Source organism: Pocillopora verrucosa, chromosome 12 (genome assembly GCF_036669915.1).
Source record: "Pocillopora verrucosa isolate sample1 chromosome 12, ASM3666991v2, whole genome shotgun sequence".
Classification (NCBI taxonomy): Eukaryota; Metazoa; Cnidaria; class Anthozoa; order Scleractinia; family Pocilloporidae; genus Pocillopora; species Pocillopora verrucosa.
Genome location: NC_089323.1, coordinates 16006567 through 16020171, shown reverse-complemented (window position 1 = coordinate 16020171; position 13605 = coordinate 16006567). Strand labels below are relative to the sequence as shown.

The following is a 13605-nucleotide window of genomic DNA, read 5'->3' as shown; positions in this document are numbered from 1 at the left end:
TTTCACTGCCATTTTTCTCTGCTGAGAATAAAAATTGAATGAATAATTAGGGCAAACATTTAGATAATACATTATTTTAAATCAACATGTGCAACATTTTAGAACGGTGAGCCCATATTTAGAAGTCTACTGTAGAGTTTCCTCATTGCATGAAAACATTAAAAACATTCACTGCAAACTGATTGTGTTAGGTGTGGTGTAAGAGGTTTGGATGTGAGCTATGAGTATGGACTTTTTCAAGGTCACAGCTGCCTTTTCAACCCTTGGCAGCCTCTTGTGAAAAATTTACTGAGACATGTGGTTGAATGATGATTTTGGTTGAATCATGGCAAATACTGTTGGGTACCAGAGGACCTTTTCTATAAAGTCTTGGTAACTAAACAAGCCTGTAAAGATGTCCTATCTTTATTCAAGATGGGGGTTTAAAAAGTTTCGAAATTAAATTATAGTAAAACTATCAGCTGAAGGAACAAATTGGACTGGTTAGGGCACCAGAACATGCTTCTCTAATTTTTAAATTTTGATTTTAAAACAAGGCTTCAGATAAGTTACTAGAACTTTGCCATGGAGGTCTGATCATGTCCAGTGACTTTCAAATCCAATTTCATTATTAAAATTGTGCTAATCCACCAGTTAAAGACCAAGTTGTTTTTCATGTGATTTCTGGTGAAATACAAATGTTACACCACTTGACCAAGCTCCTTTCAACATGACATCATCCAGTCCCTTGCGATCTGCACAGTGATTCCACTGTGACAGATCTGCACTGCAGTCAGTACCCTCAGGGGGTAAGGTAACCTGAATGTTGTTTACACATCTACGACACTTGAATCTGTGCAATACATGAAAAAAAAAGTCAGTCATGACAAAATGATTTAGGTGATGGGAGCATTATTGTGTTAAATCAGGTAAAGTTAAAGTGAAAAGAATGTAAAGAGGCGGTACAATCAGTGGCTTTTAAAATCATGTAATTTTTCACAAGATATTCAAAATTTGAGCTTAGAGCCTTGCAAGAAATGAAAAGGTCAAAGTGGCAAATGGTTTCTGTTGGAACCTAAGCTTAATTCCCTTGAGTGCAGGAGTTCCAAAAGAGAGTTTCCACTGTGTGCATTGGGTTCAAATGTTCCAACTTACTTGTCATGTGTATCACTAAGAGTATCCTCATTCAAACGAAATAAGTCCTTCAACTCCCCCACTGAGAAGTGCCTTTCTACATCTTCTTCTTCATCCACAACACAACTGCTTAGTGCTTTTTTGTGGGCTTGTCGCTGGAAAATCTTTTCCTCAATTGTACCTGTCTAAAATAGGAAAATAATTATACTCACAACAAGATCTTAACTAGTGTGACAAAATCTGGAAACAAACATAATAGGGTAATTAAGAATTATTAACTGAGTTGATGACATAAATTGGCCACCGTAAAGAGTTTCAAAGCTGGTGGCCAAGTTACATTATCAACTCACTTAATAATACTAAATTACCTTGTTATACTCTCCCACTGATCCAGCAGCACAGTTTCTTTTGAAACTCACCCCTTTTTTAATTTGAAAAATATTATGTTCATAAACAAAAAATATTGTTAGGATTGTATCCCTCTCATTAACTAAAGCCAATCATGCCCAAACTCATGTTTGAGAACTTGCAAATAAAATTTCTATTAGAAATTAATTTTTCTTTTAACTTCCATGAGTGACCAAGACAGAATTTCTTAGTTACAAAATATCAGCAGATAAGTGAACAGATTAAAGGAAAATATCAATCAAACTATTATTAATGGATCCAATACCATATTCTCCAAACTAACATCATAAGCATTGTTTGGCAGACAGTAAGGAGAATTACTAAATAAAACAAGATATTGAGAGTGAAAGGGTTAAAATGGCCACTTCCAAGAAGCTGAAAGCCTCAGATTTAAATCAAGGGTAAGGGTAAGGTCTTTTGTATAGAAAAAAATTATTTTTCCTTCTATGAAATTAATAATGCTCCAGCATTAATTTAATGGGGTATTTGTCACTTAGAAACACCTTATTAAAGCTTGGGATTGAATTATTGTATCAAGAACCTTTGGGTCATATTTTATGGTGGAACTTACCGATAACAGTCTGTATATGAAGACCTAAAGAAGAGCAGTACATGATTTAGAATACCATTAGAATACAAATGTTGCATAATTTCCTAAAATTTGACTCACAACCTTCCCATAATACAGTACTCTGCTAGACACCAAAGAAGCCTCATTGAAATTTTACTTTTGTTCAAGCACATAAATTGTTAATTAGGAGTTAAAAACCTGATTCTCTTATTGAAGTAAGCCCATCTATTTCCCCTGCAAGTTCTACCTTAGCTCAATTTAAAATCTATACTTATAATAATAATAATAATAATAATAATAATAATAATAATAAGAATGTAACAAACCTTTTTCTTCTGTCCATCTCTCCATACACGAGCCATTGCCTGATCATCATTAGCAGGATTCCAGTCAGGATCAAACATTACAAGTCTGTTAGCACCAATCAGATTCAAGCCACACCCACCAGCTTTACTACTTAGCATGAATACAAAGTCACCACTCTAAAGCAAAAAACAATGAAGCACATTTAATAAATAACTTTTAAAACAGTAACTGCCAATCTGTCTACATTGATTATTTTATAGAGAAGTGCAAACATACACATAGAGTCACATAGGATAACTTGCTATAAGAACTACAGTATGTACTGTACATGTAAATCAGCAGTTCCACATATCTACAGATCCAAAAGTTTTGATCAACCAAGTGGTGATGAGTTGTGATCCAAGAATTTATTTCAACATGATAGCTTTCCCTTTCCAATCCAATCAGAATTTCATATTCAAAAGCAAGTGATGCTACACAGGCTGATTTGTAATCCACATTAATTGAAACAATTCTGTAACACTTCTTTCTCGAGGTATAAATAGTGACAGTCATATGTGACCTACTTTGATGATGTTAAATGCAAGAAAAACCTTTGGGTGACACTGTTAGTGGTTTCTGAAACACTGTAACATTACCTTGACATCTCCTTGAGATTATGTAGTTGAAGCTTTGAATCTTAAAGCATTCCAAAATCAGGATAATATTGGATTGATTGTACCAAAGATCACTATCTGATCAAGTGAACCATAAATGCTTCAGTCATTTTTATTAGTACTAATGCTACTTACATGAGGATCATTAAAGCGGTCAACAATCTTTTGCCGCTTTTTGATAGACATGGTACCATCAAGACGAACATACTGGTACCTGAAAAAAGTTACCATAACCATTAGTGATAATTTTTGGTTTTGGAGGTGATGATCTAAATTGTAGCAAGACATGAATTGGTGAAGAAATCATTCCAAAACAGGACTATATTTAATCTTGTTAAGGGAGAAGGCATCATCTCTGGGTGTACCTCATATGCCACTGTCCTGTGATCTATTACTGATCAGATGCATGGCAACATGGAATCTGTTTGTTAAAACTGAACTTGTCTAGCAGATGGTTACGAGCTTAACACAAAATGTACAATGCATTTATGATCTAGGGTTACATATATATTAAACCTGCATATCTTTAGTGATCACTTTGAATTTCTATCAGTTTGTTAGCAAATGATAACTTAAAATATCTTCACAAAATGAGTGACATGGTCAATGGATTTAGACAACTTACTTGAATGCAAAACCTACCTTCTTAGTCTACAAAGTTTCTCAAACAAGTCCAGGGTTTGAGTGTAATTTGAAACCAATACAACCTGTTGTAAAACAGTTGTACATCACATATCAATAACACTGTAAAAGATAATATATTACTTCTGATTGGCTAAAAATGAGTATATTCTCATCTAACATCAGCGCAAAGTTGAAACACAAGTGTAAATTACATACATCCTTATAAAATTTTGTCTGTCTTTTCTCTTCATCATTTTTTTCACGTGCATTATTAACAAGTAATAACGTGATTTCTCTTGTAATTTGGCGTAATGAGCACTTGTAAATTTTTCAAAGACTACAAACTGCACTTGCCCTTCAGGCTCATGCAATTTTGTTGTCTTTGAAATTTTACTTGTGCTTATAAACATCAAATTGCAATCAAAATCGTAGGATGCAAATAAAAGATGTTATACTAACATCCTTTATTTGCATATCTCCATAGTAACAATTACAACTGATCCATGAGCACTTAAATATTGATGAGAGTAATCAAGTTTCCAGGAAACAATCAATGCTCTTAAAACAGAAAATTATGGTATGAACAGTGTTGTAGATTAGTAAGTATTACTGTCCACATAAAACATGTTTGAGCTAGTTCCTTACCTTGTCTGTAGTGGTAGATTTTGTCATGGCTAAAATGTAATCTAATACTTGCATTTTTCCTGAAACAAAATAAGATCATAGCAACAAATCAATAAATGATAAATCATTTTTAATCAGCTTGGCCAAAGAGGGGACTGTAAATAAACATGTGCATGCAATGGAGTTTAAGTAGGATGTTTACCACTGTTATAATAAAATTCTCAAAAAACAACCCTCTTACCAGAAAAAAAGACAAATAATAAAAAGTATTTTTTTTTATTTAAATAAGCTAATCTAAACATTCTTGTTTATTTAATCCTTGAAATTACTGACTTCTAACTTCTTCCCAAAGTATCATCCTTGAACAAAAAAGATTTGAGGAAGTAATCACAAATTTAAGAAGCTCCTGATTGTGCAAAGGGCAATACACAAAATAATAACAGAGTACTATAGATATCAAGAAGATGACACAAAATTCAATTTTTGCTTTCTGCCATTTCATGTCATCTTAACCTACCCATACATGTCTAAAAGCCTAACAGATTTTTGGATACCAACAACTTCAACTCACCAGAGAGTTCTGGCTGCACCTGCTTGAGGCTGAAGCTTTTGGGAAACAAGTCCAGTATTCCTTCAAAGCCATCTTCTCCCATTTGTGCCTTGTCATAGATTAGTTCAGGATCTGAGACAAAAATGAAGCAAGTTATTAACATTTCAACACTGCACATGATGCCTGCTAACTGAAATCAATGTCAGTACCTGAGCACCTACCCTTCCCCTAACCCAACAACATACAACTGATTGCTTGTTAGGGTTACAGTTGGGTTATGAGAGGGGCAGGTGCCCAGATGTTAAAATACTGAGATTGATTTGTTGAATCAATCTTATATCACATGATTGTATTCAACTGTTGCTCCAAACAGTATGTACTTACGATTGGTCAATTTTTTGAGTTGTGTAATAAAAGCTAGGGATGATGCAGACATTCCAGATGCAGACTTTGCTTTTGTCAGCTCCATTCTCAACACTTTTGACTGAATAAGATGTTTGTAAAGTTCTGTCTGTAAAGGAGTCATGCGGCAACACACAACCTGTTCAACTGTAGGAGAAATAGGAAAATGTCACTAAACCTCTAAAATGTTTTCTAGTCATTGAATTGAAGAAAAAAGTCTTAACACAGCTAAATGAAGGAATGAAGCATCCACATGTTTCATAGATTTCTTGGTGGTGTTAGATTAAGGTTTAAAATGATACTAACAGTGACCAGAATTTTAGAGGAACAGAATCAAATGTCAGCAATCATTTTTCAAAAAAAAAGTTGCATCAAAGGTTTTATCTTTCCTTTTCCTACTTGCACCTTTCATAAGTAAGCAAAAAAAACAAAAAAACAAAAAAAAAATGCAGAAAAAGACCAACCTTTAACTGGCAGGTATTTGGACAATATTGAAGCTGTAAGATAAAGAATATACAAAATTTAAGATATCATTGAGAAAACAGAGCCCTTAGTATAAAGTGGGAGAAATAAGAGAACTGTATGGTGAAATTTTGACAACAGCCACCAAGATCTGCATATAACTAAGACATTAACTTTAAAATAGTACATTCAACAATTATTCCATAAGTGTGCATTGTAGCGCCAAGTTGGCTATAACCAATCTCATACCCAACAAGCAGGAATAGAATAATTGTTTCATTAAATTTCATTAATCCTGAATGTTTAAATACTTTTAGCAAAAATTTTCAGTTTCCAATTGCTATGCAATTCCATAAAAGGTGACTTGGAATATGAGCTGATAATTAGAGTTGAGTGAACCACTCAGAACGCAAGAAATGCAATATCTGGAGTTGAAAATTTAATAATTACCAGTTCTTCTGATGATGCACTTGTTTACCAAAGATGCAAGCTATAAAAAAATAATACGGAAATGCAAGATCAAATCCTCACTTTGAACAGTATCTAATTAATTAATAATTAGGATTATTTTTGGTTTTACCTCCGCCAGTTTTTCTGTTCCTTTCTTGTGGTCTGCATCAGAAGCATCAGCATCTCTCCCTCTCAAAATAGGATTCTCAAATTTTCTCTTAAATTCTGATACTGTGCCTGTTATAAATTTTTGTAAGGATCAGTACTAAAGGAGAACGTGCTTTCTGATACTAGGGCGTAAAGGGTTAAAAACCTTACTTAGTATATACCACACAAGTGAATAATGCTTTTCACACATGCTGATTGGCTAGTTCAGGGTATTCAGAGAAAGTTCAAGAGTATTCATCTCTTGCAGCCAATGAGACCAAAGTACCTGTCAAGAGTTTCATTTCTGACCATTTTTTGGTGTATTGAAAGAAACAAACTTATTTTTTTGGTATCTGTGTGGTATTACACTAAACCAATTACTTGCCTCAGTGTTGTTAATAGTGGCGGATAATTGTTAATTATAATTAATAATAAAATAATCTGAGGATTACTTCATCATTTCAATGTCTCCATGTTTGTGTTCACATCATGGAGCAGTGCAAATTAACAACAATTTCTCACTCTGCCTACAAGCTACAGTACAAAACTTTTTGTTATTGTCCTTTCATATTCTCAGGATATCTGCTTAAAAGAGGTTTAATACACAAGTGCATTCATCAAATTTATATTCATTTGATACAAGTTAAATAAATGACCTACCTAAAATTCCACTATTTACAAAATGAACAAGACTGAAATATTCCAATAAGTCATTCTGAATTGGGGTACCTAGAAAAAAAAACAAACAACGTACAGGAATGCTCTAAAATACAGAATTCATAAAAGAATATTTTCAATTTTGTTAAGTGGTTAAATAGGAAGAACTGAGTGTGCTTCCAGGTGCCTGTTGAGAGAGCTCAGACTATTGATACAAGTTGTAAACCAGAACAGGATTTTTCTGTTCAGTTATTATTTAACTGTGATATGACAGTATAAGGTATTCTATCCACCTGATAAAAGCACCCTTCGTGTTGTCTTTAATTTATCAAGAGCCTGATATGTCTGGCTCTCTAAGTTCTTTAGTCTATGTCCCTAAAGAGAAAAGAAAAATACCAGTTGAACTTACAGTGTGTCTAACGATGTAAAGTGCATGACAAGAAATCAAGTAAAACATACATGTACATTGAGATTTTCATGCACAAACAGGTCATGATATGTTATCTCAGCTGTATCAGTAGTTTAAAATTTAATTAATTTTTTTCACCTCATCACAGATGACTAATCCTACAGGTCCAGACTGTAACACAGAGGCATGAAGTCGAAAAGTTTCATATGAAATGATTAACACAGGGTTTGCTGTACGCTTCCCTTGCTGAGACATAAACATTCCTAAAAATATTAGAAAAGAACAAATGCTTTAAGAAAACAATGAGACTTAATTTAAAAGTTGAAATGTCTTTTCTAAACTAAAACTAAGACTTCAATTTTTAAACCATACACATACAAAGTAACATAACAAATCTTTAAATTGAAAAAAGAAAGGGTTGTGCAGAAGCCTAAACTGACCTCCAATGTAACACCTTCTCCCACCGTTTTGAAAAGGAATGTAAGACAATTTGTAAGGAGAATCTAACATTCTATCAGTAATCAATAAGGGTTTTTTTTCCACCCACTCTTTCAAAGTCTTACCAAGGTTTTTATCAATTTGATCTTTGGTTCCAGAGTCTATAGCCAATGCAGAAATTCTACCACCAAGCCACTTGTGAAGTTCATTATACCAGTTCTGAAACCAGAAAATCAGAAGCCTGAAACTTGGATTTCTGAAGGGATTTAGCAAAGTCTTTCTCTTTGCTTAGTCCTTCCAACCCCCGGCAGTTTTTTGTTTTCAAGTACTGGTAAGGAAAGACATTTTAAAGAAAGTTTCCCAATTAAAATAGATTATCTTACAGAGCTCCAATATATGTTGGGTTTTCTTGACCCTTTAGCTCCCATGGGTGATCAATACCAAATCTCTCCCCCTATTATCCATAAGGGGGTTATTAGTTGATCCAATACCAACTTCTCTGCACTAACATCATAAGAATTGAATGGCAGACGGTAAGGAGAATTACTAATGGGTTTTTGGGAGTGAAAGGGCTTAATTAAAGCACTACACAGGGAAAGACACTTGAAAAAAGGTACTTTCTCAAACCACAGGATAATTATTTTCCCTTCAAGCCCTGATCACTTCTTACCATTCCATGTTCAGTATTTGCACTGGACCAGCTCTCCTCAGTAAAGCTACAAACTAAAAATGGTGGATGAATCTTTACCCTTAACCCTTTAACTCCCACAATCTGATTGTTAATTCTCTCCTCCAGCCGATACAGTATTCTCATTACCAGTATACTGAATAATGTATGGATATTGTAAGGAGAAGTTACAAGTTAAACACTTCTGGGCGTTGACAGGTTAATCAAAGTAATCAGTGTTTGCTCCCCAAAAATACATTTCTCAGCAGGCTACTACTTACATGTACATGTAGGTGACCATTTTGAAGTATTCACTTCTATTTTGAGCTCCTTTAAGAAACTTAGAGACAGAATGAAACCATATTAACAAAATAAATGTGAAATTATAAAACTGTACCTTCACAAGACTTGATGGTGCAACAATTACCACTTTGCTGGCTATTGGCTGACCTGCATGGAAACAAATGAACAAGTTTATGGAAAACTGAAGTGTCTGATCAGAAAACACAGGTACAAGCTGATTTCATGGCATGGTACATGTCATAAATGTGGGATGGAAGAGGAATTGGTATTGTACGCAGTGCTTTTATAAACATATGGTAGAAATGAGTATATTGGAATAGTGGGTGGGATCCAGGGTGGATTTGTAGGGCCTCAGTGGTTTCTTGTTTCTCGAGAGGTTCCACCTTCCTTGCAAAAATTGGAGACTCTTGCAGTAGTGTTATCCTGTCATTTGAGGTCTTTTCCAATTCATGTTGCTTTGTTGGAATTCAATCAAATTGAACAAATTTGCAGAGGATCAAAGTTATGTCTAGAATACCATGAAGTTTGTGTAAAGGCTAAAAGCCAGTACCCAAGCAGGTACCGCTAGATCGACCTGCTGCACTACTGCTATCAAAACCCCTGGATACAGGTTAGAACCCAAGAGCATTAAACATCAATCATGCAAAAATATTAGTACTTCACCCAGTGAATTCATACAGACAAGAAGTGAACACAGAGGCACAGTGCTGCTCAAAAGGAAAGTTGACAGTCTTGCCTTAGAACTCCATCCTCAAGGACGGAGAATCAAGGATCAAGGACCTAGAACTAAGGATTGAGAAGCTCAAAAATTTTTTTATTCTTCTGTACATAACAATTGTGACAGACAAAGCAATGTAGGTTAAACATAAGCCTAATAATTAGTACTTCCTCACCTTCCGGCCCTTGTTTCTAAAGATAAAAGAGCAAAGAGTAAATTAGTGGATTAAGTTACAAGGTAACATGTGGCATTGTGGCAACTAGGGTGAGTTAAATATTATCATCATGATATTAATTACAAATAAACCTATATTATGGACAATGTACTTACCACCAGAGTCCAAATCAGAGTGATACATTGCAACGTTTTTCCTAACCCCTGGAAAAAAATCAACCACTACTATTGTCATTTAAGTTAAAAAGTTTCATTGTAACTTAAATGAAAATGAATACACCATCGTACATGTATAGTCAAAATGATTTTAAACCTGTTCTCTGCCCTTAATATATGTACATTAAATAAAGCAAAATCTTAAACAAAACAGTTTGAAATCATTTAAACCGAAACCTTATAAAACTAGACCATGTGCATTTAAATGAAAGAAGATAAAGTTTATAAATCAGGGTTGTCAAAATAAGCCAGAAACTGGTAATCACAAAACCAGTCACTAAAAATATTTTTCTTGATCCTGATAACTACACTGTACAACTTCATGAAAAGGGTTCTGTTGGTAAATGAAGCTGACTGTGTACTTCATACTCATTTCAGGTGTCCTCTCAGCTTATTTAAACCTCAGGTATATCCAAGGTTCCCAGCCCCTGATCAGAAAATGAACCCACACTCCTTGTTCAAACAGAGTTTGAATAAGAAAATATAGCAGAAATAAATCCTAGAGGTTACCAGATCACAAGTACACAGTGATAGCTCAAATAATTTTAAAAAGAACACACATAGTAATGGTTGGACTTGTATATCATTAAACTAACCATTTCATCTGCCATTATACATCCATTGCTGCCTTGAATCCTTTGGCCAGTTACACAGTCATACAAAAACTTGACACCCTTTAAAACAAATAATTACCATAATTTCGGTTTTTTTTTCGAAATTATTTACAATAGCAAAATTGAAAAAAGTTGCATAATCTTGATTTATTTTTTTAAGGAGAACATATTTCATATCTGACTAAAAAATAGTGGTGCCTGAACCATTCAGGAGTTACCATTATTGGCAAACTCCTATGCTCCTTATAGTTCTTGCTATTACCTCTCTCTGATGGGGACGAAGAATTTTACCCAGCAGTGGATCAACAACAACTGTTTAAAAAAGAAAACAGAACAGAAAAAGCTTAATTCCCAGTTGTTTCTAAACTTTAATTCTAGGGTATGATAATATCACATCACCAAGAAAAAAAAAATATAAGGACTGTAAACCCCAAAGTATGAACCTGCATCAACCCTTTGTTCTTTAGAAGTGACTAGCTTCTACTTTCTCCTTACCATATCACCCCTGAATCACACATGAAGGTCAAGAGAATAAAAGAAATGATCATCTACTAAAGAAGTTCTTGGTTGTTAAACAAATCCTTCTTGACAACACTTTAGAAAATGTGTATAGAGAACAGTATGGATAATATGCATACTGATATTAGGATGTTAAGGGTTAAAATATTAAATGTAAATCTTACCATGCACTTCCTGGAGCTCTCTGAGTAGCAAAATTGATCAAAGAAAGAAACAAAAAAAGGAGAATATCAAGCTCTGTTAAAGACAAGGTATTATTTTTGAGAGGAAAAAATCAACAAGAGGGCAGCCCCTTATAATTAAAATTAAGTGCCTTCCAAAAATGTGTAAATTAAAGTTTTTCTCACAGACAGCCACCATAAGCCAGCTAACATAGTTACATTCAACTGGCTTTTGATCCTTGTCAATGAATCATTGCCATTTACAGCTATTTCAATTTACGTTGTTGGATCAAAGCTTCAAGGGTACGGGACAAGACCGAAAGGCGGTATGGGTAGATTAGAATTAATTTTAGGCTTTTGGGGTTGTCGGCGCGAGATGGACATGGAGGCTGAAAATACAATTAGTATTGCCTTGCGTGTCTTAACAAAGAGTAACAAGAACAGATATGACTCCTAAGATCCCATATTCCCCTTCGGTCTTGTCTTGTAGGCTTGAGGCTTTGATCCGACAACGTAAATTGAAATAGCTGTATACAGTATAGCTGATAACTATAGGAAGACACTGAAAAGTTATGCAAACTATAATTCCATACTTACCGGTCTGCTGTGAGCTTTTCATGAGCTGTAAGTTGAGGAGGAGAGTAGAGTACAAGAGCATAATCTTCAAAAGGATCATGAAGAGCTGTACGAGGTCCTTTCCTTTTGATACCAAGCCCTCTTGAGAAGGTGCATCCTGTGAAACAGCAATTTTCAATTGCAAGGCAAAAGCACAGTACTGGATTAATCTCTTTCCCATGAATAGAGAAGTAAATTTTGTTAACACTTAACTGCTGGATAGTAATTTGTCTGTGGGCAAAATTAGCTTGTTTGTACTTTGAGTTTCTGTCATCCCATTTGATGAGCTGTTCTGGTTAATTTGGTTTTAAATTTATAACACTCAATCAAAAGAAGTCTATTTATGTGGACTGTGGCAAAATAAAAATGCTTTAATATAGATAGAATTACAATATAGCAAAACTCTAGTTACCAAACCTTACCTTGGTAGTTTGGTATTGGGACCTTGAAAGGCTTAGCAAGAATCTTGCGTATTAAATCTTCCTGTGTGGATACATTCAATTTACAGTAACACTATTAACCCTTAAGAGTGACCAGTGTCAAATTTCTCCTTACAATGTCACACCTGAATAACACATTAAGGTTAAGAGAATAAAGGAAATGATCACCAACTAAAGAAGCTGTTGATTGTTAAATAAATTCTCCTCATCAGCACCTTAGGAAATGTGTAGGGTAGAGTATGGAGAATATGCATATTGATGTTAGGGTGAAAAGGACATGGGAATCACTTCAAATCACATTCTCTTGATAAGCATTTTAGACAAATTTAACTTTGCATACAACAACCTTTTAACTATAAATAAGTAAGATATGTGAGGTGCATTTTTAAACCAGTTGTAACTGAAGAGAATACCCGATGAAATAATGACACACATGTAAACAAACAGAGGAAGACAGATATCATACATGAGCTGAAACACTGTTTGACGAATGGTTTGCTTGAGTGGAAAGTGGAGCAAGCACTCTTCTGTCAACATCAGGGTTATCATCTGCTTTGAATGATCCAGGCTTGAACTTCTGAGTCAAAAAGAAACACAGTAACTACAACTGTTGTCTACTGTAAGGTCAACTTTATGGTTGATCTGTACTTACACCTGTACAGTTTATCGATCCCAAAGCTGATCTGATCATGAAGTTAACGTACTGCATGTAGTTCATACGTGTTTAGGAAAACGAAAGCTTAAAGTGTAACCTTAGACATTCAAGCTAACTTTCAGGTGACCTTACTCTTTACTGCCTCTGTCGCAACGTTAATAATTTTCAATGGTTACTAGGCTTGCTTTCATGGAAACCAAAACAGACGATTCCGTTCCGTCTCACCTGTTTACGTTTGTTCCCAATTTCTTCGTCATCTAAAAACCCTTGTTTCCTTTTGAGAATTTGGCTCGGAGCAAGAGATCTTCTCTGTGAATGAAAAATATTGTAAAGAGGAAATTTTAATATAAATTTAAACTAAATCTGCAAGGAGATAGAAGTTTTTGTCAGTGAAGTAGGCTGCGCAGAGATTAAATCACGAACGTCGAGGGTATGTGGTGACAAACACTATCTAAATCGCTCTAGAACTCATGAATTACATACCTAACTCCATAGGAACTTACCATGGCTCTAAATGTCTAAAAACTCGGTTAGAGCTTATCATGGAAACATGAAGAAACAGTGACACGACACTTGAGATTCGAAAACGGCGCCATGTTAAGCTAACGCGCAGATTATCAATTTACTATGTACCAGTCCCAAAGCAACGAAGTAAATTAACCGTGAGAGGACTGGAAAAATGTGAAATGAGGGACTTAAATTTTCC

The 13605-nt window shown here is 34.7% G+C and overlaps 1 protein-coding gene across 2 annotated transcripts; it reads right to left on the bottom strand.

Moving 5' to 3' along the window:
• Window positions 1-632: 632 nt before the first annotated feature.
• Window positions 633-13512, bottom strand: LOC131783225 (DNA repair and recombination protein RAD54-like). 2 transcript variants are annotated; one of them, XM_059099956.2, is made up of 27 exons: window positions 13403-13512; window positions 13125-13208; window positions 12711-12821; window positions 12227-12287; window positions 11787-11922; window positions 11193-11212; window positions 10772-10821; window positions 10492-10569; window positions 9836-9883; window positions 9681-9696; window positions 8882-8934; window positions 7943-8036; window positions 7518-7642; window positions 7264-7345; window positions 6974-7042; window positions 6297-6403; window positions 6167-6206; window positions 5719-5751; window positions 5237-5401; window positions 4874-4984; window positions 4324-4382; window positions 3697-3761; window positions 3190-3268; window positions 2419-2574; window positions 2093-2116; window positions 1135-1298; window positions 633-832 (listed from the first exon to the last, which is right to left on the bottom strand). In XM_059099956.2, the coding sequence occupies exons 1-27, from the start codon at window positions 13403-13405 to the stop codon at window positions 634-636; spliced, it is 2232 nt and encodes a 743-aa protein (XP_058955939.2). In that variant the 5' UTR covers window positions 13406-13512; the 3' UTR covers window position 633. The 2 variants fall into 2 exon arrangements, with proteins under 2 accessions (XP_058955939.2, XP_066015268.1); XM_066159171.1 differs by having other exon boundaries at window positions 12711-12818.
• Window positions 13513-13605: the final 93 nt, after the last annotated feature.